This window comes from Rutilus rutilus (assembly GCF_951802725.1).
Source record: "Rutilus rutilus genome assembly, chromosome: 17".
NCBI lineage: Eukaryota > Metazoa > Chordata > Actinopteri > Cypriniformes > Leuciscidae > Rutilus > Rutilus rutilus.
The window spans coordinates 7348911-7376716 of record NC_140230.1 but is presented as its reverse complement, the minus strand read 5'-3'; the positions used below and the strand labels follow the sequence as shown (position 1 = coordinate 7376716).

The 27806-nt window shown below is 39.6% G+C and overlaps 1 protein-coding gene across 1 annotated transcript in view; it reads left to right on the top strand.

Annotated features, from left to right (window-relative positions):
* The window catches only part of adamts16 (ADAM metallopeptidase with thrombospondin type 1 motif, 16), an 87069-nt gene that overhangs the window by 19164 nt on the left and 40099 nt on the right, over window positions 1–27806 (top strand). Inside the window, exons 7-13 of the mRNA XM_084384784.1 lie at window positions 3327–3486; window positions 6707–6812; window positions 6901–7038; window positions 10977–11130; window positions 19899–19994; window positions 24485–24633; window positions 26505–26677. Coding sequence (XP_084240910.1) covers window positions 3327–3486; window positions 6707–6812; window positions 6901–7038; window positions 10977–11130; window positions 19899–19994; window positions 24485–24633; window positions 26505–26677 — 976 coding nt within the window. The remainder of the gene's footprint in view (window positions 1–3326; window positions 3487–6706; window positions 6813–6900; window positions 7039–10976; window positions 11131–19898; window positions 19995–24484; window positions 24634–26504; window positions 26678–27806) is intronic.

Genomic DNA, 27806 nt, shown 5'->3' with positions numbered 1-27806 from the left:
ACACTTTCACTCACCTAGCCTATCACTTGATTCAAATACTTGTCCGTGTCCCTTTTATCCTTGTCCGTGTTAAAAGAGCATGTTCGGCCGTTTATGAAGCTGATTGCTGTAGCCCATATCTTAGCTTAGCCTATAGGCATGGGATCTTCCTTAATTTTTTATTTGTAGCTGTTGTGATAAAAAAATCACTATTTTCTACTCTCCATACGTAGTTAGTACATCAGCGGTAGAAGTACAAACTAATATTTCGCGTAATTTACGTATTTGCGATGATTGGTTGACATACCAAGGGAGGCTAGCCTCCTCTGCCATGTTACTTTTCTCAACACTCCTAATCGCTGAAAGTGAAATACTCGATGGTGATTGGCTAATTATTTTTACCACCGGAGGCACAATTCTCCGGCTATGTATTTGCCTCCCCGTCTCTAATCTATGCGCTCAGACTCGCGTTTCGCAGATCCGGCCCATTCGGGGAAGAGCACGGTAGTTCCACTCAGAATAAATACACATTCTGAGACATTTTCACCTCAAAACTTTGGGAAGGCTGTGCTAAGAGAGAGAAAGAGCAGCTTGATGTTCGTTTGCATTTTTGCGATACGGTTGAATAAATGGAGAAATAGGAAGCGAAAGGAAAGGGCCTCTATCGGGAGAGACAATAACAACGCCAGGCAGCGTTATTTAGGCCCCGTTTACACGTACATGGTTATTTTGAAAAACGGAGACATTTCCCTTCGGTTGTGCCCCTCATTTACACGCAAACGGAGAATTCGCCTTGAAATTGAAAACGATTCTTTCTAAAAACTCCGGCCAGAGTGGAGATTTTGGAAAACTCTGTTTGCACGTTTGCATGTAAACTGAGAAAAACTGAGTTTTAGGCAGTCGACGTCACAATATGCGACAGAACTTGCACTGCGTCAAAGGTGCGACCTATATTTTTGGGATTCTAATTGGCTAACATTTAACAGCCAGCAGCCATATCACCCTGTAGCCCAAGACTGGTTGCCCACTGAAGCTAAGCAGGGCTGAGCCTGGTTAGTACCTGGATGGGAGACCTCCTGGGAAAACCAGGTTGCTGCTGGAAGAGGTGTTAGCGAGGCCAGCAGGGGGTGCTCTGTGTGGGTCCTAATGCCCCAGTATAGTGACGGGGACACTATACTGCCAAAAGAGCACCGTCCTTCGGATGAGACGTAAAACCGAGGTCCTGACTCTCTGTGGTCATTAAAAAGCCCAGGATGTCCTTCGAAAAAGAGTAGGGGTGTAACCCCGGCATCCTGGCCAAATTTGCCCCTTGGCCTCTGTACATCATGGCCTCCTAATCATCCTCATATACTGATTGGCTTCATCACTGTCTCCTCTCCACCAGTAAGCTGGTGTGTGGTGGGCGTTCTGGCGCAATATGGCTGCCGTCGCATCATCCAAGTGGATGCTGCACATTGGTGGTGGTTGAGGAGATTCCCCCCTTCCATATGTAAAGCGCTTTGAGGTCTCAGAAAAAAGCGCTATATAAATGTAACAAATTATTATTATTATTATTAACATGGGCTTGAGCTTCTCGTTACACTGCCACCTACAGGTTTGGCATGCTCTTGACGGCATATACACGGGTTTGTGTAAACGAACACTTTTCTGAAAACGGAGAGGGTGAAATGTCCTTTTATGAAAATAACCGGCCACGTGTAAACGTAGCCTTAGAGAAACTGCTTAGCATCAACAACATGGACCCGAACAACCTGCAGCTACAGAATAGATGAAAGACTCAGAAGCACTACCACCTTTCACACACCCTGACATAGACAATTACCTGGTTTATGGTATCAGTGCCTACACAATGCAAGAGTTTAGAAGCTTTTCGTCATTAGAAGCTTATGAACATTTATGATGCGGCTGGGTGCAACTTACAAACCCACAAACCTGTTAACTGCGAGAGCTCAGTCATACTTGAGGTTTCAGGCGTCATTTATATGTGGAAATAAATCTGATATGAATCGGATGTGCATTTGGACCTGCCGTGTAAGCGGACAGATCGGACATTCCCCTGTCAATGCGAGTCATTGAAAAAAGTGTCTTTTTGAAACAGTTCGCGGTACAGATACATCTATTACAAATTAAACAACTCTAGTTAACTAACAGAGTATTAATTTTGTTCATTTGTGTTAAATAAAAAGCGATCATCTGGCACTGAAATACGTTGCTTTTGAAATCATGCTGAGTGCTCGTTGTCGCTGCTGTCAGTTTAGTGACAAGCAGTTTCTCTAAATAACACTGCCTAGCGTTGTTATTTTGTCTCTCCCGATAGAGCCCGTTTCCTTTCACTTCTTCCTTCTCCATATCTTCCCAAGAAACTGCGGTGTATCGCTAAAATGTAAACAAATACTAAGCTGGGCTCTCTCTCTTTCGCTATTTCTCTCGGTCATGGCAACGGATAGCGTTACCACCTAATATGGCGGCGCCTTCCCGGAATGCAACGCTTCGTGAAAAGATCGTGACGTAACTCCTCATTCTCTATAAAATTATCATGCCAGAAGAATAGCATAAAAACTTTATTATGTCTAGTCTATCTGTATCATTCCGTGAGCTTTTATGATATAGCCTATTAAGCATGCGCTGTAAGATGATTTTAGCGTTTCAGTGTGGAAGATACATTTTTGGAAAATACTTGAAAACGTGTGGATGGAGAGCATTTTGAAATGCATCTGGATTCATTTAGATGTAGTCTTAAGGCCCTTGCACACTGAGTCCGAAATTTTCGCAAGTTAAAAAATAAATACGACCTCACGACGTTATGTCAATCACGCTTGCACACTGCCTCCAAAACTTTCGTCCGTCAAAAAAATACTCGGATCAGGTTCGATTATCTGCGTTTTTCGCATCCGTAGCAAGCGTTTTGAATGGTGTTTTGACAATTTAGAGCCACTGAATCACGAATATTCACGAATACGAAAAACCGCATGCGAAAATTTCGGACTCAGTGTGCAATGGCCTTTAGTCTCCCAACACTAGTCACTTGCAGCTAGAGTTGAGTAAGTTACTAATTACATCTTCAACAGTGTAATTAGATTACTGAACTAATTACTCTCTCTAAAATGTATTGCATTAGGCTACTATCCTCGAACAGTTCAACAATCCAAGGATAGGCATGAAACTGCTCTTTTAATTATTTTTCTCCCTATTTAAAGGAAGAAGCTTACATTAAAAACATACATTTTATCAGTAGACGTTATAATTTGATGTTAAATCCACTGTTAATTCATATAGAATTGTTCTAGTGTACACAGTATTTAATCCAATTACATCTACTCTTAACTCTTAACTCTTTACTTCCTCAGGATGGACTAGTGATTAACCATCATGCTGACCACACTCTGAACAGTTTCTGCCAGTGGCAGTCAGGTTTAGCCGGGCGAGGAGGTCGCCGTCATGATCATGCCATCCTGCTAACCGGTCTGGATATCTGCTCCTGGAAGAATGAACCATGTGACACTCTGGGTAAGGACAACATCTGCTGATTTGACATGTGCTTGAAGGACGTCTTTGACAGCCATGTCTTTTGCAGCATCTGCATGTTTTTAAGACGCCATGTTAAAAGAAGTTCAAGTTTTAAACGTGTCTTAAGATACATGCTCTAAGTGTTCACCTTTGTAAAATTTGGCAGTTCCTTCTTAAAGGATTAGTTACTTTTAGTATCATTTACACCCTCAAGTTGTTTCAAACCTGTATGAATTTTCTTTTTTCTGCTGAACACAAAAGAAGATATTTTGAAGAATGTCGGTAACCAAACAGTTGATGGACCCCATTGACTGGATAGTATATATTTTTTTCCTACTATGGAAGTCAATGGGGTACATCAACTGGTTGGTTACAGACATTCTTCAAAATATCTTCTTTTGTGTCCAGCAGAAGAAAGAAATTTTCAAAGGTTTGAAACAACTTGAGGGTGAGTAAATGATGAAAGAATTTTCATTTTGATGTCAACTATTCCTTTAACAGATTGTAAACAGATAGGACAAAACATAACATGTTAAAACACAGCGTTCCTGTAGTTCAAATGGTAGTGCATGGTACTAGCAACGCCAGTGTCATGGGTTCGATTCCCAGGGAACGCAGGGTGATATGTATAACTTCAATGCACTGCGCTGCCAAATGCTTAAATGAAAATGTGAAATGTAAGTCTGAAAGTCAGCGTAAATGCAACTCAAAGAGACTTGCACTGTTTATGATGCCATTACTAATAATCAAACTGCATTAATGTTGAGAAATAAAGAAACGCTGCTCACTGCTCATGTCTGACAAACTTTAGTAGCTTTAAAGCCCTCTGCAGTTACACGTTGAAAGCACTCTTTGTTGTATTGCTTGTAATGTTTCTTAAGATTAGCTGAAAAATAGTTGACTACACATCATTGTTTTAATTTCTTTTCTTTTTTTGTATTAGTTTAAACAGTACTACAGTGTTATAATGATGATTTTGTTTTTAAATATAATTAATTATTTAAAGTATTTAAACAGACATCAATATATTGGACATTGAGAACCAAAATGTGTAAAATGCTAAATGCATTAAAAATATATATACATATTGAATTAGCAGCTAAATATTGTTGTATATTGAACTGGGAGGTCAATGGCAACTCCCAGCCCTAACCAATACTAGTCTTGTAGGTAACTGGCCTATTATTGGACATGTTTGCCTAGTGTTTAAATTAATAATGTCTGATAGTGAATATCACATTTCTACATTAGGCATGAGTTACTGAAAGCCTTCACTTATGCTTTATTTACACCACTATGTGACAGTACAAGACAAAAACTTTTAAGCTGATGTCAGGTTTTATTGTAAACCTGTACAAAAGAGGAAGAAAACATAGGTGTGGTGTGACATTTAAGATTAATGACCTAAAATATACTGTTTGTCTGGTGATGACTGCGCTTAGTCATCACTTAAGCTACTACTAAATTGCCAAATTATTAGAGGTACAGTAACAACCTTTTTCTCTAATAACCTGTTTCCTATGAGAGCTCGAGCTGTGTTCTCCACCCTGTGCCACATAAAAGAATCTCTCCCCGCTAACCCCTAACCCCATTAGCAAAGCTAGCCATGCCCCTCAAATGCAAGGCCGCAGTTCAAAGGGTGCTGAGAACACAACATTTGTGGAGTGTCAATGATTAACACTTGAGCGCAGACTGCGGCTCGCACAGCTCACGCTTGGAGGTGAAGGGGTCAGGGGGTCATGGGAGATTTCACGTCCCTCACAGGTCATGGACTGGATAATTAAAGAGCTACGCCGAACCTTTGATACAACCGTACACTCTTTACCGTACCGCTAGTCTGAGAAAACCACAGAATACAAAATGAATTACCCTCATGCATCATTTCTGCATATGACAGTTTCTTGAGAGCAAGAAATATTGAAAGATATAACATTACATATGAAGGTTTTTTTTTTTTTTTTTTGACCTTTTAGAAATAAATCAATTGTAATGGGCCCTGAAAGACATTTTTAGTAAAGTATGTGTTTTTTTTTTTGTTTTTTTGTCCCAAATACGATTTTCAATAAGGCTGGAAGACAAATAAATCACAACATAATCTGGTACAACACATTTGTGCAATACATGCAAGTATTTTATCACTTGGTGCGTATGTGTCAAAAAACAGCACATATTTTAAGCGATTAAATCTAAGGAAAATAAATCAGACTCCTTTGGTCCTTTTGGGGTTTGACTTTGTTCCAACGTACACTGGGCTTCATCTCCATAGGTTTTGTATTAAAGAGTTAGAAAGTCAGAATTTGTCATAAAATACAGTCCTCTTAGATCTCAGACCAGTATTGCAACACATATAGAATTGTTCAAAGCATTTTGTGAGGTTGCCTTTCTATTATTTTTAATGCCTTCTACAGTTAATATACTACTCCTGGTTGTAGAAGGCATAGCATATAATGTGTTTCAGATTCATATTGGTTGAATTAACTCATATATCTGTTCAGATTTCCTGCGACTAACTCAAAACAACTGGATTTGATCTTTATCTTGAACTGGCAGTTGTGAAACAAATACTCTCGAAATCTTGATCTGATTACATCAGTCCATCACTTGCCATCTCACACTCTTATGTTTATTGCCGTCTCACTTTATTAGATGATGGACACTACTGTTCAAAAGTTTGCAGTTAGCAATCTTATGAAAGTCACATTAAAGACATTATAAAGTTTTAAAAGATTTATATTTCAGATAAGTGCTGTTATTTTCAAATTGATATTCATCAAAGAACGTTGATATAAATAATAATAAGCAAATCAGAATATTAGAGTGATTTCTGAAGGATCATGTGACACTGAAGACTGGAGTAATGATGCTGAAAATTCAGTTTTGCCATCACAGGAATAAATTACATTTTAAAATATATTCACATAGAAACCAGTTCATATAAATTGTAATAATATTTCACAATATTACTGTTTCACTGTATTTTTGTCAAGTAAATGCAGCCTTGGTGAGCATAAGAGACTTAAGAAACATTAAACAATCTTACCGACCCCAAACTTTTGAACTGCACAGTTAGACGATATGAGATGATCAGGTATATATTTATTTTTGCAGGCTCTTTGGCTTATACCCTTATACAAGTTGTTGGCTTGACTAATATAGCCATCATCATTCATTCATTCATTCATAAATTCATTCATCCTTCCATTCATTGTTTCAATTTCAGGTTTTGCTCCAATTAGTGGAATGTGCAGTAAGTACCGCAGCTGCACGATCAATGAAGACACGGGTCTTGGTCTGGCCTTCACAATTGCCCATGAATCTGGCCACAAGTAAGAGTCAAATTTAAAATTAACATCTATTTGATTCCCTCATATCCAGTTGCCTGTATTGGTTTAATGAAAGCCTTGTTTTCCACAGCTTTGGAATGGTCCACGATGGCGAAGGCAATGTGTGTAAGAAGTCGGTTGGAAACATTATGTCTCCCACCTTGGCTGGACATAATGGTTTATTCTCCTGGTCATCCTGTAGTCGACAATATCTAAACAGATTTCTAAGGTGAGTAAAGACTTGTTTTGACATCTAGGATCAGTTTACCAAAAAAGGCAGTATCATGAACTCTATTATTATTATTTTTTTTAATGCATCAATACAATTACAGTGTTGTGGAAACTGTAATAAACTTTCAGTCACATGGAGAGACTATGCCAAAATCAAATGCTTTACCCATTGGCAGCACAAAGTGGCATTAGAAAAACAGTGCAAAGATTAACAACATGCCCTTTACTAAGCATCTCCTGTCCATTAGTCATCCATGCAGAATCACCCAGCGTGAGCCCAGTGAGAGTCTAGACACCAACCTCATCTTTTAAAAGTAGTATTTGTAGTGCTGTTTTGGTTGTGATATGTAAAAGCAAGCAGCTCCAACAGGTTTTAAATGTCACTTTCTGTCTGAGAGCCACGTCTGTGCTCGTGAAAGTGGATCGGCTTGACCTTTTGCCCTTAAATTAACCAAGGTGTCAAATGAACCGGCCTCGTGCTCCGTTATCGTGATGAGCTCATCTGGGCGAAGATCCTTGGCAGCGAGCTGGAATCAGTAGTTCTAGGCCTCAGCAGGAGAGAGTAGGGGTTTCCTTGCCAGGCATTGTGATTGAAGGTAAACCGCTTGTAACAGCTGGTCTGATGTTGTATGCACCAGTACACTTGTTGCTTCATTATGTTGTACGCACCAATATACCCGCTTCATTATTAACACTCCCTGTGATATATTATTCCCGCGTCGGCTCAACCATTAGGGCGGTGCTGAAGGCGCCGGCGAAATTTTGGCACTCTGCCAGCTAGATGCATGAGTGTTTCAACCAGGTCCGGTACCCGAACTGGGTGAGGCGGGGCTTTAGTTCTTTTCTGTCAACTCTGCATATATCCTTCGTGATCGATTTCGCTTGTTTGCTGATGGAGCGTGTTCAGACCATAATGTTCTGACCGCGTTTGTGCAGGACAAAGCTCTGGGGACATCAAGTTACAGGGACTGATGGAAGCTGTACAAAGTACACAGGCTACACCGTAGCCAAATTTCAATGAATTTGAATGGACTGTGAAACAAAGGCAGAACACCTTACAATTTGATTGGTATCACTATTTGATAGAACACCAGCACAGTAACTTCATATTGACATGCGGCTAAACAAAGGCAGAGTACCTTAAAGGTGAACTAAGTAACTTTTTTACCTTAACTGAACAGCTTCGGAGTCATTGGAATGGTTATATTACTTATTTCGGGTTGAATGGTGGTCGTTTCGCACCCCCCTGGTGCCCGTGAGCGGAAAATTCGCACTTGCAACTTTGAGACGGCGGGCCGCCGGCCGCCGCGGCAGGAAGTCTCGCGTGATATCAGGTCTCGCGATGTAAACAACTGCCTTACGGCCAAAAGAAATCTGCTCAAATACTGTCATTATTGCGCTCCCTCACGCTGTCCGAACCCGAAGGAAGAAGACGTTTTAAAGAATATCCCATCTGCTTTGATGTCGTTGATCTACTAGCCTCTGGTGTCTGAGAATCACCAAAGAGTTTTTACAACAGTGTTGTCAAATATCTATTCCAAAGCTGTGGGGGGCGCTCTAGAGAGAAACCTGCGAGCAAAAAGTGAGAATACAGCGAAGAAATCCCGAAGCTACTGAGTGCTGCTTTAACTCAATTTGAGTGTTCCAAAACAAAGCCAAAGAGTGGTAAATGGTGTTACGGTGTTCTGCCTTGGTTTCTCATGGGCTTTTGGAAGTTACTGTTAAGACAACCCATTATTTTCTCGAAAAAACAACGGAAATGACTCAATATACTTATCCACATGATAAAGGAGGTCTTGAATGTGCCAAAAATGGGGGGGGGGGGGGGGGGATTCCTATTGGGTTTTTGTCAAGGGAACCAGAGTGATGCTAACTTCCGGGTTGGCCTATAAAAATACAACATCACTGGAGCACTCTATTTCCCCAATAACATACGCTGACTGATACTCTGACTCTCTTGACGACACATTACCTGGCAGGAAACTGATCATATGAGCTCCACTGACTTCACTCGCATTGGTAGTTGCCCCTTTATTTGCGTAATATTAAAACTTTTCTCAACTTTCTCAAATTGGACATGTCTACATCTGGTCGATAATGGTCACTGTCTCTCATGTCACCAGAATGGAAGACTGCTCATAGAGTAGTGGTGGCCTAATGGATAGAGAGTCAGACTAAAAACCCAGAGATCACAGGTTTGATTCTCAATACTGGCAGGAAATGAGGTTGCTCCAGGTGTGCGTGTCCACGCTTTGCAGTGTGTGTGTTCACTACTCACTACTCCTAATGTGTGTGCACTAATTTGGTTGGGTTAAAGGACAAGGACAAATTCTGAGTATGGGTTACCATACTTGGCCTTTACGTCGTGTCAGTTCAGTTCTCCATTCAAAGTGATTGGGATCATGATGCTTTATTGCTGACTCCCCAAAGTTTGTGGTTTGAGTTTCTCCATCTCATTTAGTTCCTCATTTAGCATCCTGAAGCCGTAAGTGTTGCAAATTGACGTAAGGAACCAACCAGTCAATCCAATTAGACTGCATGCTTAATCAAATTCATATGTACCGAAACCTGTAGTGTGACAGTGGCATTAGTGTTACCAGAGTCTGCCTGTGAGCCACAGCTTTTCCAGGGCATCTGAAGGCGACAAACTGCAGAATGATCCTCCCTTATTTCTCTTTCCACACCCACGACACCCCAGTGTGCTGCCGATAAATACGGCAATGCTCTCTCCGTCAGCTGTCCTCCCATCTGTTTCTCATTCCTCATGAGCAGCCTCACCTACGTCACCATGTGCCTATCGACATACAGCCAGCAGATCACAAGACCTTCAAGTAGCTAAAGCCTGATCTGCTTTCAGACCCTCTCTCGTTCCTCTTCACAGCCTTCCGCTTTTATCACTCCCCTCACTAATAAAACAGAGCTTGAAAGGGAGTCTGGCTGGGTCTGGTTTGAGCAGGTCTGTCTTATAGCTCCCGGTCCCCTTAATCTGGGGGGAAACTTAAAGAGGTGACACTGGGAAAACTGAGTGGTGATGAGGAACTGAATCAGATTCATCTGACTCTGACATTCCTGCCTCTGTGGGCCAGATGCTGCTTCATTGATCCTTCTCCAGATAATTGGAAGCAGGAGCGGAAAAGGACAGGGTTTCCCTTCCCAGGGTCCACTGAAACACAGAGGGATTCTGGGATAGCTGGATGTAGTAGACTTCAACTTTATATTGCAGTGTTCTGCAACAACTGCATCTGTATGTACAGATACAAACCGTTCAGTTGACTACTCATCTTTACTAGTCAACTAGTCATTCAGAAAAGTAAAAACTTCCCCCAAATCATGCATCCCTAAACTCAAGTATTGTATGGGAGCAGCAGTGTGCCGACTTTCTGTCCAATCAGTGCTGCTTTAAAGCAATCAGTATTGTAAAAAGCGCTATATTAATAAAGGTGACTTGACTTTGCTTGACTTTGACTTTCATTATTTTGGTTGATCACCTCTATTAGTATGTTTTTACTGGATGTGCTTGTTATATAGTATAGAACTAATAGACTCGTTGATGTGACCCCCATTACAAATATACATCCCACACACACTCACATACTGACACACTCTCGTCATTGCACGGGCGAGCGGCCCGGAGCGTCTGCTAAACTACTCAGAGCTCATTCAGGGTTTCACTGTATGTCTGATTGTGTAAAACACACAGTATTAAACAATGTAAAATACTTTCTAATGATCCTTGATATCGTTTACAAGCGGAGCCTCTCTGTCGGCCTGTACAATAACGGCAGCATTGAATAACATACGTCATGATAAAGTCTAAATGTAGAAATCTCTAAATGTAGCCAGGGGAACTACTGTTGTTATGTTATGTTATGTTAGATTGTGTCCATCTCTACTGTACTAGAGTCAAGCTGTTTTACAGTTGTGTTTCTGTCTCAGTACCGCCCAGGCCACCTGTCTGTCTGATGAGCCCAACGCCATACAGGAGTACAAATACCCCGAGAAACTTCCTGGAGAGCTGTACGACGCCGACACGCAGTGCAAATGGCAGTTTGGAGAGAAAGCCAAACTGTGCACTCTGGACTTCAAGAAGGCAAGGCCATTAATATCAATATTTCATATTGTTTTATCAATGAAATCACTTCTGAAAAAAGTTCTAGTCATGTCAGAAATTTCATATTCATGAGTTGAGTGCACATGAATGGCACCAAATGCAAAAATTTTTGTAAAGACCATTGTGTAAATACTGTAAGATAAGCTATTTAATCTTGACAGGAAACACTACTCATTTAGCCTGTTAATGATGCGAATATTTATGCTACGAAACTACTACACGTGAATGACAAAATATGTATGAAATTGCCCGGCATATGCATTTTACTTTGACCAAAATCAGAGGAACAGCCTTAATTATTACTTCCAATTTGGACGTTTCTATGAGCACTTGAGTTTCCATGCTGATAAATGCTGAACTAGGTTAGTTCTGGTTTAGTGTTGGTCTGCTTAGACATACTGTTCACCAACAAAACTTTCTGCTCAAGCAAGCTTGCTCTTGTGAAGCTAGTTGGTCAAGGAAGTCTTGTTGATTAAGCTAGTTAAAGGGGTCATATAATGCCATTTTTGTACAAGCTAATATGATTCTTTAGGGTCTAAATTAAAAGTTTGTAATATACTTTCATTAAAAATTCTCATTAGTATTGTAAGAAAACACTAATTTTACCTGGTCAAAAACAGCTCTGTTTTCAGCACGCCGTTTAAGTGCATGTGTCTTTAAATGATAATGAGCTTTGCTCACCCCGCCCCTCTGTTCTGTGGGGGTTTTGCCACAACAACACACGTGGAGTGTTGCCTTGACAACAGTTGAGGGTATATTTTGAAGAATGGCAGCGGGAGTCTCTGAGGACACTGTGCAACCGTATCAATTTGAACCGGAGTCGGAAAACAGGATGTTTCTGAATGGTTGGTTAACGTAATGTCACTTTGATCTATCTTTGTATGTACTGGCAGGGTAGAGTAGTGAGATACGAACGCTATGTGTTTACTGATGTCATTGACAGATTGATGTTACAGATAATGGTCATGAAAAACTTTTTTTCTGTAAATGTAGGCTTGTCCGTGATGCGTAACGTTATCTATGCAGTGTTAGGTACAACTGTCAGGGCTGAAGCCCTAAAATTTTACTCATCTGTTTTAAAAAATAACCAGTCTGTGAGACTATGACAGTTATTAGGCACATAAACAACACATACTCAGACAGGAGCTAATACCTTTTTCAATGTTCTCGTTTATAAAGCAGTCTGGTGAAATGATTCGCGCATACATGAAAGCATTGACGTTGATCGTGGGGAATATTCCCTTCGAAAACAAAACTCAGCCACTGCGTCTTCAGCGGTTCGGATTTAGGAACATCATGACTGCTGTGTTCCTTATTGCACCCAAGAACAGAACACCACAATCGCTTAGACGCCATTCTGCTCATAGACAGTGCTCCAGCGTATCAACAATGACGCAGCTCGCTCACGAGTGAGGGCAGGTCTGTGTTGAAACGCTGCTGTCAATCAACAATCGTGGGAGGGGCGTCCGACCGTGTGACGTCACAAAATCGAACGGCTTGATTTGAGACAGGGGAAAACATATAAGGAGATTAAAAAGAAACCACTGGATGGATTTTTATCATTTTATGATGGTTGTGTACAGGCACTGCCAACACACATTTCAGTACAACCAACTTGTAAAAGTGCATGTACTATTATATGACCCCTTTAAGAACACTGGTTGTAACTAGTGCACCAACTTCCAAACATGCACTGCTGTTCAAAAGTTTGGAGTCAGTAAGATTTGTTGATGGTTTTGAAAGAAGCCCCTTATGCTTACCAAAAGCGAAGTTATTTGATCAAAAATAATAATAATATTAATATAAAATATTATTACAACTGTGTTCAATGTGAATATATTCTAAAATGTAATTTATTCCTGTGATGCAAAGCTGAATTTTCAGCATCATTACTCCAGTCTTCAGTGTCACATGATCCTTCAGAAATCATTCTAGTATGCTGGTTTGCTGCTTACGAAACATTTCTGATTATGATCAATTTTGAAAATAGTTGTGCTGATTAACATTTTTGTGGGAACTAAGATTTTTCAGGATTCTTTGATGAATAGAACGTTTGAAAGAAGAAGATATTTATTATTATTTATAATGTTGAAATATAAATATGTTTCAACATTATAAGTCCCTTTAGTGCCACTTTTGATCAATTTAATACATCCTTGCTGAATAAAAATATTAATTTATTTAAAAAGAAAAAAATCTTACTGACCCCAATTTTTTTATCTGGTAGCCCTAGTGAAAAAATAACTATGGAAAAATTTATTTAAAATACATTTATTTTATACTAGTATACTATACATATGTACATTTGCATTCATATAGCTTTAGACTTACTGATATAAATTTGAATTTATTAATTATTACAGATTTATTATTAAACGTATTTGTAGTAGACTTAGCATAAAATAAATGTATTAAGTGAGTTTGAGCTCAAAACAACAATTTTAGTATATTTATTTTTCACTAGGGTACATATGCAGCTTCAAATGTCTTCTCAACGGGAACATGAGACTGATAAATTTGATCCAGCCTGAGCTGCGTTACGGTTAAAGTTATTTCAAACTGATAAGAATCCATTTGTGTGGTTCTTATCATGGAGTTTATGGTCATCATTTGGAAAGAGGAAGCTGATCCAGGTTCACAAGGAGAGCAGGGATCAAGCGTGACAGTGTGATTGAGAGGAATGCCTCACCTGAGACAGAAACTAGCACTTGCGGTCACTTCACTGAGGCCTGGAGAGATCTGTCACGCTGCACCACAGCACACATGTGCCACATTTTCTATATAATCATGTTTTTTTTTAGGATATGGCCCTGACAACACACACGCATGGCTGTTCAGCAAGCTCCACTGTTCATGATTTAGAATGTACAATGGCTAAAAAGTCTACAAAAATATATATTTGATTGTTACATTCATTTTGTTGGTTTCAACATCACACTAAATTTGGAAAATGATCTCAAACCTGTCATTTTTATAGACTTTTTATAGTCATTGTATGCAGGGTTTGAAATTAACACCCGCCAACCGGCCAAATAGGGGTGAAAATCCACAGTGGCAGGTAACGCATATCAACACGCTAGCCAATTTGGTGGGTTATGGCATCATCAAAGCCCTTCCCTAATAAAGATCCTCAAACATTAGCAAAACAAAGAGTAAAGAGAGTCGCGCATTGAGATAAACGCAGCGCAGTGCCACGTCTTTAAAACCGTCTATCGAGATGTCCGAGGCACAGTGCTTCCAGTCTGGTGTGCTCCGCTGGAGCCCTAAGAGACAATTAAGAGGCCACTTTTCCCAACCTGTTCTAATAAATGCCACATGTACAAGACTTTTGGGGGAAAAGCTACCTAGCGTCTTTATTGCTACATGCAGGTAAAATCAAGACAGTTATAAGAGAATCACAGAGAATTTTGTTTTTATTTCTATTTTATTTTATTTTAATAAACAGTGAATGACTGTCGTAAAGCTGAAAGCAATACAATGATTCCGAATCAGATTTAAATCTAAGCTGTGACATTGATACTTTGGTATATTTCTGATCATTTTGTTTTGGCTAGTAGAAGTTTTGAATGGCCGATAACTTCAACATTTAGCAGCCAAATTTGCTGGTGAGTGAAAAAGTTCATTTCAAACCCTGACTGTATGTGAATAAATAAGTATATCAGATGTTTGGACACAAATGTGATGCTTAAAATGGAATGCATCTTCATGCTTCTTCTTCTTTTTTTAATAACATATTTATAACACAAGACATAACAACATACCAACTTTGTAAGGCACACTCACTGACATACACCAAAAAAAAAAAGCAAGATTAAAGGTGCTGTATGTAATTTTTTTGACTACTTAAGCATAAAAATACCATAATATGTTTGCAGATATTTAGGAAACATTTTAAGTTCACACATTTTCTCCGAAAAACAATGTTACAGCCAGTTATTTTCCTTTCAAATGTGTGTTCTGTGTTGGAATGTCTGTTTTTGTTTTGGTCTGTGCGATACCGCACGTTGCCAATTTACCCAACAGTATTTCGACACCCCGGGTTGCCAGTTTTGCAGAAAACACAGAGGGCCCTATCTTGCACCCAGCGCAATTGACTTTGTACACCGATGCATGTTTCATTCCTATTTTGCACCCGCGCAAAGCGCGCTTTTCCCTCCACAGAAGCACGTCGCTAAACTAGGGAATGAACTTGCGCTCTCTGGGCGGTTCAGCGCAAAAAAGGAGGCGTGTTTTGGCGCAAACGTTCCCTGGTGCTATTTTACTGTTCCATAAAACAATTGCGCCACTGGCCAGAAAAAACCTAGTCTAAAGTCAGTGGCGCGTTGCGCGTTGTTCATTATGCTATTTTAAGGGCGCATGCTTGACCATAATGTATAGAGTGCACAACGCTCATACACTGTGATTCTCTAATCTACACAGAAGCAGCAGTTTTCATTTTTGCAAATCATATTATTACAAACGATAGATAGATAGATAGATAGATAGATAGATAGATAGATAGATAGATAGATAGATAGATAGATAGATAGATAGATAGATAGATAGATAGATAGATAGATAGATAGATAGATAGATAGATAGATAGATAGATAGATAGATAGATAGATAGATAGATAGATAGATAGATAGATAGATAATTTATTATAAATATAATAATTTATTATAAAAGCATACATCTAGCTTACACATTTACCCACATTATTATATGCCTGTTTAGCCGAAGCTAATTTGGGTGTGTTTCTCCATCCCCAATGTCACTTCTCTCTCTTTTACGGCCGTGACGAGAGCGTTGCTCTCCTCGGCTGTGAACCGCTCTTGACGCGCGCCTGGCAAATCCGCCGTTATAATAGCAATACGCCAAGGAAAAAGTGCGTCTGCTCTTAAAGGGAATGTGAGATGATGCTCTGATTGGTTTATTTCATGTTACGCCCAAACCACACCTATGAATAATGAAGCTACTTCAGACCAACCCCTTTTAGATTTGCGCCCGGCGCAAGAGTCATTTATCCCGCCGGGAAAATAGCAACAGCGCCGAGACCCGCCCACAAAGTTACTTGCGCTTTGCGCTTTGACACTTGCGTTTCAGATCGTTAAAATAGGGCCCAGAGTATTACAGTCATGGAAGCCAGCAAACGAACTGGGTCAGAGATCAAAGAGTCTACCCGACCTAAAAAGCTTCAGCATCCATCTAAAAATCTCTATGAACAGGAGCATATTAAAACGCGGATAAATCAGCTCATCAGCTTACAGTGTAAGGCTCGTCACCTACCTATGTCAATTGCGCTCACTCCTGTTGTGAGTCCTCAATCTGGCAATCCGCGTGACTCTTCAATATTTTGAATTGGGATTGCAGTACCCAATTCAACCGCTACTGTAGCTGTCAATACTACATTCTCCACCTATAAAATGGATCGGACTGGAAAATGTACTGGTGTAAAGTTTTCCCTAACCCTAACAAAAGACAGTAGCCCCTTTCACACAGCAATCCCGGTAAATTACTGTAAAATTATGACTTTTGTAGTAAATACACAACTTTTTACCAGTAAGATACCATTCCCACAGCAGTACCAAAATACCGTACCAGTACCATAAACTCTGTTGCCAGTCATCAGAAATTACCTAAGAAATACTAAGAAGCGCTTTACTTTCACTATCTGTCCAATTTGACTACATTTACTTCTGAGAGACAGGCATAGGAGGATGATCTCACAGAATGTTGTTTTGGTCTTTAAAACACAAGACGCATAAGAGTTACTATAGTATTACAGTTAGTACACAACCACTGCAGACCCGCAACGCTGATAAATGGAAAAGAAGGCGAACACGAGATGCAGCACTAAGTCTAACGCATGTTTACAGCAGAAACAGTTTCTGACCTTCTACAGTACGTACTTGTACCAGTAATCCTGTTCTTTGTTCACACACAGCATCAAACCAGTAATTTACTGGTAACAACTTCTCATACGAGCAAATTGCCAGAACTGATTTACCTATATTTTTTAAAAGGTCTTGTTCACACATAATCTCTTAACAGTTATTTCCTGGTAATTTACCAGTAAAGACTGGATGTTTGAAAGGGGTTAAAGCAGACTTGTGTGCTTTCTGTGAACATTTGACCTGCGTTCTTTAGTCCAGGGATTTTGATGCCCGGATTGCTCAGACGGTTTGATTATTCAAAACATCACTGCATGTTCAAAACTGAGAGGAAAGCACTTTCTCTATTTTTCTATTGCTGAAATCTGTAAATCTGTTGTAACGCCAGGAATTCAGGTCGTCTGAACTCAATAGAGATTTGTTAAAATAATTTTTCCACTGTAGTCTAGTCTATACATCTAAAATTGGACCTCCCCGTAGAGAAATCTGATAGAGTGCAGCTCCGGCAGACTTCGCTCCAGGCCTGCACGGTCTCGTGAAGCAAAGGCAGAGCTAAATATACTTTGGAGGGACGCCAGTGGGAAGCTCTGTTTGCTGGGCTCCTATTGTCCTGATCTCACCTAACATAGTTTTTTGTTTTTTTTCACCTACTGTGGAAGTCAATGACTGCCGTCAACTGTCTGGTTACCAACATTCTTCAAAATGAGTTTTTTTTTTTTTTTTTTTTTAATAAACTCAATTTAAATATAGCCATACCAACAAAAAACATGTATTGTTGGAGAGTAAAGTGTACCAACAACCCAGAATCTGAAGCTAATGGAAATGGAACATGAATTTATATTGGACTATAAAAACAAAGCACAAAGAGGGGCCTGCTCATTTCATGTCACTGAACAGGATAGAAATTGTTCTGTAGATGATCTTCAAGCAAAGCTGTTCTGTCATCCTGAGCTCTCACTGCTTTCACCATGAATTAGCATCTTCATATTCTCTGGCAGTCAGAGCTATGATAGGACTGAGATGTTCAAGCTCAGCAGTAACAACAGGGACGGATTTGAGGAGGTCTCGCTTTAACACACAGCTGCAGAACTTGTGCTGGGATTTCTGTGATCACTCTGGCAAACTGCCTTCTATTCCTCCCATCTGTGCTCCCATTGTCAAAATATGATTCAATAATCCAGATGTGAATAATATACGGACATATAAAACGTGCAGCCGTTTCTTGCTCTTCATGCTCTTGTTTCATAGAGAGAAAGTGAATGAGAGGAAGACGTAGATATCTGAGACAGTAAAAAAAACATTTAGGCCCTGTTTACACCTGGTATTAAGGTGAGTTTTGGTCAATCGGATCACAAGACGAGGGAGACACATACCCGTTTACACCTGGTGTTTTAATGCGTCTCTTTTGTCCACTTTCAACCACTTCTGTCCTGATTTTTTCGATCTAATGGACAAAATAAAGTCGCGCAATTTACATATGAACGCGCCCGGAGACGACGGAAAAACATACGGAGAGCAGCAGCTTTTGTTTCTGCTCTGACAGCCGCAAGATCAGCCGAGCGCTGCGAGTGTGTGTTAGAAATCAGAATGGTGAGAAAACATTGTGCTTGGTAAGTTTTCTTCTTCAAACCAAACTTGGATCTTGATGACAAAGTTTAAATCATGTCAGCTCTTCCCATAATGTTCACGCATCAGGTCAGTAGGCGGAGAGTAGACGGTCTTTTGTGGCTGTTTGAACACATTCGACCACATGAGCTTCTACTCTACGAAAGCAATCCGGTCGGATGCGTTTTCTACCTCTGGAAGTGGTCGAAAGTGGACAAACTCCAAACATTTTAGACCTCGTTTACACCTGTATTTAGCGTCGTCCACTTGTGATCCGATCAACTTAATATAAGGTGTAAACAGGGCCTTAGGGTGTCTGATGATTTCATAAATGTTTCTTCAGTGAGGGACATTTTTGATTACTTGAAATATTGGTCATACAATACTGCATTTATTTTTAAACATTTATGACATTTGCTTGAATAAATGTATGATAATGAGCTTGATCATCCTTCAAGTTTGGTATATAAGGTGTGAATGTTTGTAGATAATTAGACATGCAAAAATAATTCTATATATTTTTTAGTTGGTAAAAAAACTGTTGTTTCTGAATCATCATTTTCCAATACTCCCCCGTTTTATTAAACATACTCTCATATCATGGTGTAAAATAAAAACATTTCTGTTTGAAGAGTTCTGTTCAACATCTGGCAGAAATGTGATCGCCTGTCACTTCTCATCTCTATGATAATAACCAAGTATAAACTCAATTGTTCTCTAAATGTTTGATGTGTTTTGCAGGATTGAGAACAGCAATATTTGTTTTAAAAACATTACAAAATGTTTATGTAAATTGAAATGTATTAAATATTATTATGTTAAAGGGAAGTAAAAACTTTGCAAGTCAACTTATTCTACTAACCCTAACCAAACAGTCTACTAATTAATACTCTAATGATAGTTAGTCGACATGTAGTTTCAAAGTTACTTCAAATTTGCAAAGTCAAAAGTGGGCTTTCGAAATAAAGTGTAACCTAAAACAAGTTCAGTTAGTTGCAGAATCACCAACATACAGATTGTTTGGCATTTGATGCTGAAGCTAAAACAAACCAGACAGGTCATTATTATATCCAGAGACCATAAACAGTGTGTCATTATTCTGTACAACTGCCTTTTGGACTCATACAGCTTGTGAAGAACATCTATCCATTGCGTAATGTGTTATAATACTTAATTTGTTCAGTATAAATATCGCTCAGACTTCTGTCAGAAAGGCAGGTTCTTAAATGCATTCATATCAACACGTCTGTCTGATGTGTGTCACACAGGACATCTGCAAAGCCCTGTGGTGCCATCGGGTCGGAAGAAAATGTGAGACCAAGTTCATGCCAGCCGCCGAGGGCTCTTCCTGCGGTCCAGAGATGGTGAGTCACAACCACAGATGTGTCTAGAAGCGTCTCACCTTAAAAAGAAGTCAAGTAATACCCGTCCCTTTCAGCTCAAGTGGCACAAAGGAAAAAGCCAAATGGTCTGTTTCTTGTCATTGAAAGAGTTTAATCATTTACATCCTTTCATGGTTATTCAGCCTGTGACATTAACCCGGCAGGGAGAAAGCATTCTGGGGGGTTTTTGTTGTTCTTTCAGATGGGTTTTTAACAGATGTCTAGTGTCTTAAATGAGTGTTTCCAGGGAGGCCGATCAGAGAGAGGCTGGCGTAAATGCCAGCGGATATAATGAGTGAACTATTCCTGTTGAGAGTCACGAAAACAGAATAGTGACAAGTGATGTTCACAAGACAAGCTGAGAACTCAGTGTACTAGAAAAGGTTCAATTCGACTGTGAAAAAGATGTGCACTCGTACTTCAAATCTTAAAGACGGACAAAAACGGACGAAAAGTCGGACAAATTAAAGTTGCAATAGCCTTTTCTTCCCTATTGTGATGTATATCCAAGTGAAATGGCTTCTGGAAGATGAAAAAAAAATTTAGGAGGGACAGTTTGCAGTCAGTTGTGGAGGATGTTTAGTCCCACCCTCTGCGAAGACATACGTCATGAAGAGAACAGATGTCGTTTCAAGGGCGAGAGGAGTTTAATGTTTTTGATTTAACCGGTAGTTCACACACAATTTAAAATGTTGTCATCATTTACTCACCATCATATTGTTATAAACCTGTATGAGTTTCTTTTTTCTGTTGAACACAAAAGAAGATATTTTAAAGAATGATGGTAATCAAACAGTTGATAGTAGACATTGACTTCCATAGTATTTTTATTTTTTTTCCTATTATGGAAGTCAGTGGCTACCGTCAACTGTTTGATTACCATCATTCTTTAAAATAGCTTCTTCTTTTTTTCAACAGAATTTCTTTCTTTTTTTTCTTTTTTATAATGGTGTGTGAGGGTAAATCATTTATAAGCACTGCAACATTCTGTAATAAAATGTAAGTGCACTTAAAGAGAGTACACTTTCATGACTATGTTTACTTAAAAGGTTACTTTAAAGTGTATTCTAAATTCTTGTTATAATCATTTTATTCATGCTTTAAAGATGTGCACTTATTTTGATGTGTTGATTAACATACTAAAACAGTACTTGATTATAATTTTAACTGTAGTGTATTATTCAATATTACGTTAATATATTTTAAATGTACTAAATTATAACCATCATTATAAGTGTGTCATTACAAATATGTTCACATACATGACAGACAAGTTTCAATAGAAATAACATTAAAGTATATTTTAGTTTATCATAAATGCTTGTCAGTACACTTTAACCATATTTCAAAGACAATAGAAGTAATTATGAAATGACTGTACATCCAAAATTTAAGTCAGAAAGCACTCTAAAGCTCATCTAATTGCATTTTATATAAATTTTAAACTATTATACATGTTCGATTGATTTCAGTTACATGCAATTAAGTGCCCGACATATAGTTCCCACTTTATATTCTTTGAAGGTGTATTTTTTTCCATAGTAAGTACTCTTTTATAAAAGTATGCTAATGTGCACTTCTTTTTTTACATGAAACATGAGCTCAAATGAATTAATGTATGCAGTTGCAGGCAGTTTGACACCGCATCAGCATAGGTGTTTTTTTTTATTCCGTAGGGTCTGTCCGTCATCTCAGGTCATCTTAGCTCATCAAAACGCTTTAATCGGATTTCAAACTAAAGACGTGTGTGGTGTGGATCGGGTTTTACAATGGAACTTTTGCTGTTCAGGCTACAAAAACGTATCAGATACACTAACCACACAAATAGACAGACAGACAGATCACTGCTGTGTTCATCAGTGTTAGCTGTTACAGTACTCGTCATTGCTCTCCTCCCTTTCTCTTCATCCCTTAGGATGCCTTTCCACTGATTCAGGCCCTTCACAGCAGATTGGGTTTAATGAGCTCATGCTGGCCGGGGCTGACCTCCTGGGCCGTTTCTTTACTAACTCACGTTACTGAAGTATGTTTGGGGCATTAGGGTAATTACAGACCCATCCTGAGGTGCAGGAACAAGAGCACTTCTCTTACAAACACACTCTCCTGTTCCAGCGCGTGTCATCTCGAGCGCTGGTGGTCTGAGATGTCTTTCACATGTGTTCTTCGAGGCACTTGGAGGTGTTCGGTTTGTGATATATTAAACACGACAGTTTAATCTGAGAGAGAACCAGTGACGGTACGCAGCACTAATGATGACAGTCTCCTCTAGGAATCTTGACAATCCGCTTTCAGGAAATATCAGCCCCATCCCATGAGTTTCAGTTACACGGAGGGTGTGAAAAGCACTGGACTGGGACTATCATTCATTCAGTCCTTAACCTCTCATACAGAGTTGAATTAGATGGAATGGTGCCTGATGGGAATTATATATGAATCTGTGAAGTTGGGCCATTCAAACAATAATTTGCAGTTTTTCTGAAAAAAAATTGATTTTACAATGCAATAAAACAAATCCAGGCTTGCTGTTCTTGTTTGCAAGGATGCACAATTTGTCCAAAAATATTATGATTATTTATCAGTATTGCAACCAATGAATGAATGCATGAAAGAAATTATTAAATGAAAATATAAAAATTACTAAATAAAAAAACAAATAAGAAATATTACTTTTGTGATATTTCACTGTAAAATAAAAAATATGTATAATAATACATTTCTTAATTCTCTTTTGTTGGTAATCGCTACTCGTTATAAGTATGTGAAGATGGTTGATGCATGTTGCTTTACCAAATATATTTAAAGCAGCCAAGAGACATGTGACACCAATAGGACACTACAATGTAGTTGTAGTCAATTATCAGTCATTAATGATTTAAATTTTAGACCATTCCTCACAATACTGTTAAATATACTGTATGCGTCATATGAACCATTTTTATGATAGTTTTATCGTGCATGTTTTGTCATTTTGAAGGTTTATATTTATTATATGGAAAAAAGCAGAAATTTTTATTTTTTAATAAATCCCCTTTTGTGTTCATACTGTCAGAATCATGTTTAGTTTTAGTGTCTTCTGTTTAAGATCAAGTCATGGTTTTCTTTGTTTCTGTCTTGTGTGTAAGCTGTGATTGTTGCTGTCAGTCCCATATGGATTAATAGACTCACCAGTCCAAGTCGATTCCCTAACCTTCCCGGCCCCAATGGTTCCTTCCAACCTCCAATATCCTTCGTCGCAGCTGGTCCCACCTAGCTCAAAGTCTTCTTTGCCGCTCAGCTCCAAGTCTCCTTTGTCGGCCAGCTCCAGGTCTCCTTAGTCACGAATAGGCGCGCCCAGTCTCCCTCTTCCGCCTCATCTGCTTAATCCTTCCAGTCCCTCAGCCCCGCCTCTGCTTGCTCCATTCGGTTCCTCAGCCCTTCCACTGTTGGCTCCGCTCTGCTGCTCTGATCAGCCTTGGGTTTTCCGATCACCATATCCGCCTTGGCAAGTGTATTCCCTGGCTCCACCTTGGGCAGCCGAGCCCGTAACTCCACCTCAGCCTGTTGACCAGTTGGCTCCACCTTTGCTCATTGCCCCTTTGGCTTCACCTGAGACCGCAGTCCTCTCAGCTTCACCGGGCTCCCTTGTCCCTCTGGTTCTGCTTTGGTCAGTCATCGCTCTGTCTACTCCACGGACTTCCGGGCCTTTGGCTGTGCCTCGTCCCTTCATCCCTCCGACTCCACCTCAGTCCTCAGTCGCTCCGCCTCAGTCATCTGGCACCCTAGCTCCACCTCAGCTGCTCGTCCCCGTGGATCCACCTTGGTCTCCAGTCTCTGCAGCTTTTTGTCTCTGCCTGGGTCTCCACCTCCACTGGCTCCGCCTCTGTCAGTTGTCTCCCTGGTTCTGCCTGGCCTTTACACCATGGCTCCTCCCTCCATCAGCTCCACCATGGGACTTCAGCCTGCTAGAACTGTTTTGGGTCACTCCCTAGCTCCTCCCACCTTCATCTCCTCCCTGGCTCCTCCCTCATCCTTGGTTGTCCCGTCTGCAGCTCTGCGCCCACCTCCAGAGTGCCCACCCTCCCTCCTCTGTTGGATATTGTTTATTGTTATTGCGTGAGGACACACCTTCCGGGAGGGGGGTGTAACGTCAGGATTATGTTTAGTTTCATTGGCTTCTGTTTAAGTTTTAGTCATGGTTTTCTTTGTCTCTGTCTTACGATATGTGTGTAAGCTGTTGCATTGCTGTTTGGATTTTCTCTTGTTTGGATTACCCTTTTTATTTATTGAGTTAAAAAATTATCTTGAAGAAGCAAGCAATCTATTTCCTCACCTACTTCATCTTCCTCTGCAACTCTACGTGACACACACATGTTTGGAACAGCATAAGTGTGAGAAATGATGACGGAATCTTTCTTTTTGGGTGAACTATCCCTCTAAATTTAAAGACCATTATCGCACAGACTGATGTGTGTGTTTCTGTGTGTTGTTTGCAGTGGTGCCGTCGTGGTCAGTGTGTAAAGCAAGGCGATGAAGGTCCCAAGCCAGTGAACGGTCAGTGGTCATCCTGGTCTGGATGGTCCAGCTGCTCGAGAACCTGTGAGAGTGGAGTGACCTACAGAGAGAGACACTGCAGCAGCCCCAGGTACATTCAGACCTGCAGATGTGTGAAGGATCAGCCAATAAATGTGGAGTGAGAGGGTCTCCACTAAAGGCTTGTTCATAACAATTTTGGCATGAAAAACATGCACAACAGGATTTTAAACTAAACAAAACAATGCACAATTCATTATTTCACAGTAGCTTTGTTTCCTTCCACCTATTTTTATGCACATTTTGGCATGACGCATAAAAATCTGCTTGATGGAAACCCCAAGATAAGCAAATAAAATAAAACGCATAAAATCATATGCACTTTTTTGAGTTTTTGTAGTTATCTGATAAGAAAACATATGCATAAATTACAATGAAAACACAATTATTTAATAAATTCCTAGATTTGCATTAAAAAAAATTATGTGACTTTGCGCGATGGGACAGCATAACTGGACTAACCAGTGGACCGATCTTTTTGCACAGCATCTGAAATGCTGGTTTGGTTGTTCTGAAATGCTTGATCAAAGTCTTTTATCAAAGTGGTTCGGTATAATTACCTTTTTTTAGAGCTGTCTCACACGACTGTGTTCCCAAACATTGCTCATCTGCTCGCTCTAAGACGCAAGCAATGTATTTTATACAAAAATTATTGTACACAGTGGCGTCTCCTACTTTTATTTGTGATATTTAGCACCAGTGTATCAGGAAGTGACAATTTGTTCCTTTCGACTCACTGGATGGAAACGCTGCTTTATTCACAAATGTTTTATGCAATATTCCAATTTTAAAATAGGTTAAATTCACAACTTTGGATGGAAACATAGCTAGTGAGTCTGATGTATCTTATTGCAATGAATCAAATATCAACACTTCTATTAAAAATTCTAAGGTCAGTAAGATTTTTGAAAATAAATGAATGTGTTTATTCAACGAGGATGCATTAAATTTATCCAAAGTGTACATAAACATAAATGCTGTTCTTCTAAATATTCTATTCATCAAAGAATTGTGAAAAAATTTGACACTGAAGACTGGAAGAATGATCCTGAAAATTCAGGTTTGCCATCACAGGAATAAATAAAAAATTTAAATATATTCAAATGAAAAACAGTTATATAAAATTGTAATAATATTTCACAATATTGCTGTTTTTACTGTATTTTTTATCAAATAAATGCAGCCTCTGTGAGTATAAAAACTTATTTTGACAACATTTAAAAATCTTACAGATTTGAGATTTCTGAACAGTCTGGGCTGATTAAAAAAAATGAATTGATTAGATGTAGAAAATTTCATTTATGTATCCAGTATTTATTTATTTAAGTTTTGTGGCAAGAGTTTTGCAACAAAAATAATTAGTGTTTTCAGACTTGGTTTGAAACAAGGAACTCTGTAATTCTCATGGCAACCGCAGAACTCTTCAAAAGTACCAGCTTTAATTTCTCTCATCTTTCACCTGAGCCTTAGATTTCATGAAACTCAGAAACAGAGTTTCAACAGAATCGGAGACAGTGGGATACATTGGATCCATCTCTTGTGAAATAATTTCTACATGATTTTTCATTTCCCACAGGCAGGAACATAATAAGCACTGCTGCATGGAAAATTGCTTGCACTGATAATTGTTCATCTTGTTTGTGATATTTTGCTTTATGCACTGCTGCACTTTATATACAAAAACTTTCCTCGGCAGAAATGTAATTTTAAGCGTCAAGAAAACTGATTCCTTGTCAATGTAGAATGACATCTTAATTTTATTGGCAATGCATCGCATTACTACAACAAATATTACAGCCACTTGGCAACCATGAGTGATGAAGTTGCTGTCAACTCTAACAACCCATCACGTAAATCATGATGTGTCTCATCCTAGTTCTGTCTCATGATCAGTTTTCTTCCCTGTCTTTTCTTCTCTCTCAGGCCAATGTATGGCGGCAGGTTTTGCGAGGGCTCTTCTCGCTCTTATAAACTGTGTAACACTGCTGACTGTCCTCAGAACGCCATAGACTTCAGAGCTGCTCAGTGTGCCGAGTTCAATAGCAAGCCCTTCCGCGGATGGTACTACAAGTGGAAACCCTACACACGTGTGGACGGTTGGTATAAACATGTATTTTTATTTTTGGTTGAGGGGATACTAGTACAAAATAAATATTCTAAAATGTATTTGACATACATTTACAGTGGGTACAGAAAGTATTCAGACCCCCTTACATTTTTCACTCTTTGTTATATTGCAGCCATTTGCTAAAATCATTTAAGTTTTTTTTTTTTTCTCATTATTGTACACACAGCACCCCACATTGACAGAAAAACACAGAATTGTTGACATTTTTGCACATTTATTAAAAAAGAAGAACTGAAATATCACATGGTCCTAAGTATTCAGACCATTTGCTGTGACACTCATATATTTAACTCAGGTGCTGTCCATTTCTTCTGATCATCCTTGAGATGGTTCTACACCTACATTTGAGTCCAGCTGTGTTTGATTATACTGATTGGACTTGATTAGGAAAGCCACACACCTGTCTATATAAGACCTTACAGCTCACAGTGCATGTCAGAGCAAATGAGAATCATGAGGTCAAAGGAACTGCCTAAAGAGCTCAGAGACAGAATTGTGGCAAGGCACAGATCTGGCCAAGGTTACAAAAAAAATTCTGCTGCACTTAAGGTTCCTAAGAGCACAGTGGCCTCCATAATCCTTAAATGGAAGATGTTTGGGACGACCAGAACCCTTCCTAGAGCTGGCCGTCCGGCCAAACTGAGCTATCGGGGGAGAAGAGCCTTGGTGAGAGAGGTAAAGAAGAACCCAAAGATCACTGTGGCTGAGCTCCAGAGATGCAGTCGGGAGATGGGAGAAAGTTGTAGTAAGTCAACCATCACTGCAGCCATCCACCAGTCGGGGCTTTATGGCAGAGTGGCCCGACGGAAGCCTCTCCTCAGTGCAAGACACATGAAAGCACACCTGAAGGACTCCAAGATGGTGATAAATAAGATTCTCTGGTCTGATGAGACCAAGATAGAACTTTTTGGCCTTAATTCTAAGCGGTATGTGTGGAGAAAACCAGGCACTACTCATCACCTGTCCAATACAGTCTCAACAGTGAAGCATGGTGGTGGCAGCATCATGCTGTGGGGGTGTTTTTCAGCTGCAGGGACAGGACGACTGGTTGCAATCGAGGGAAAGATGAATGCGGCCAAGTACAGGGATATCCTGGA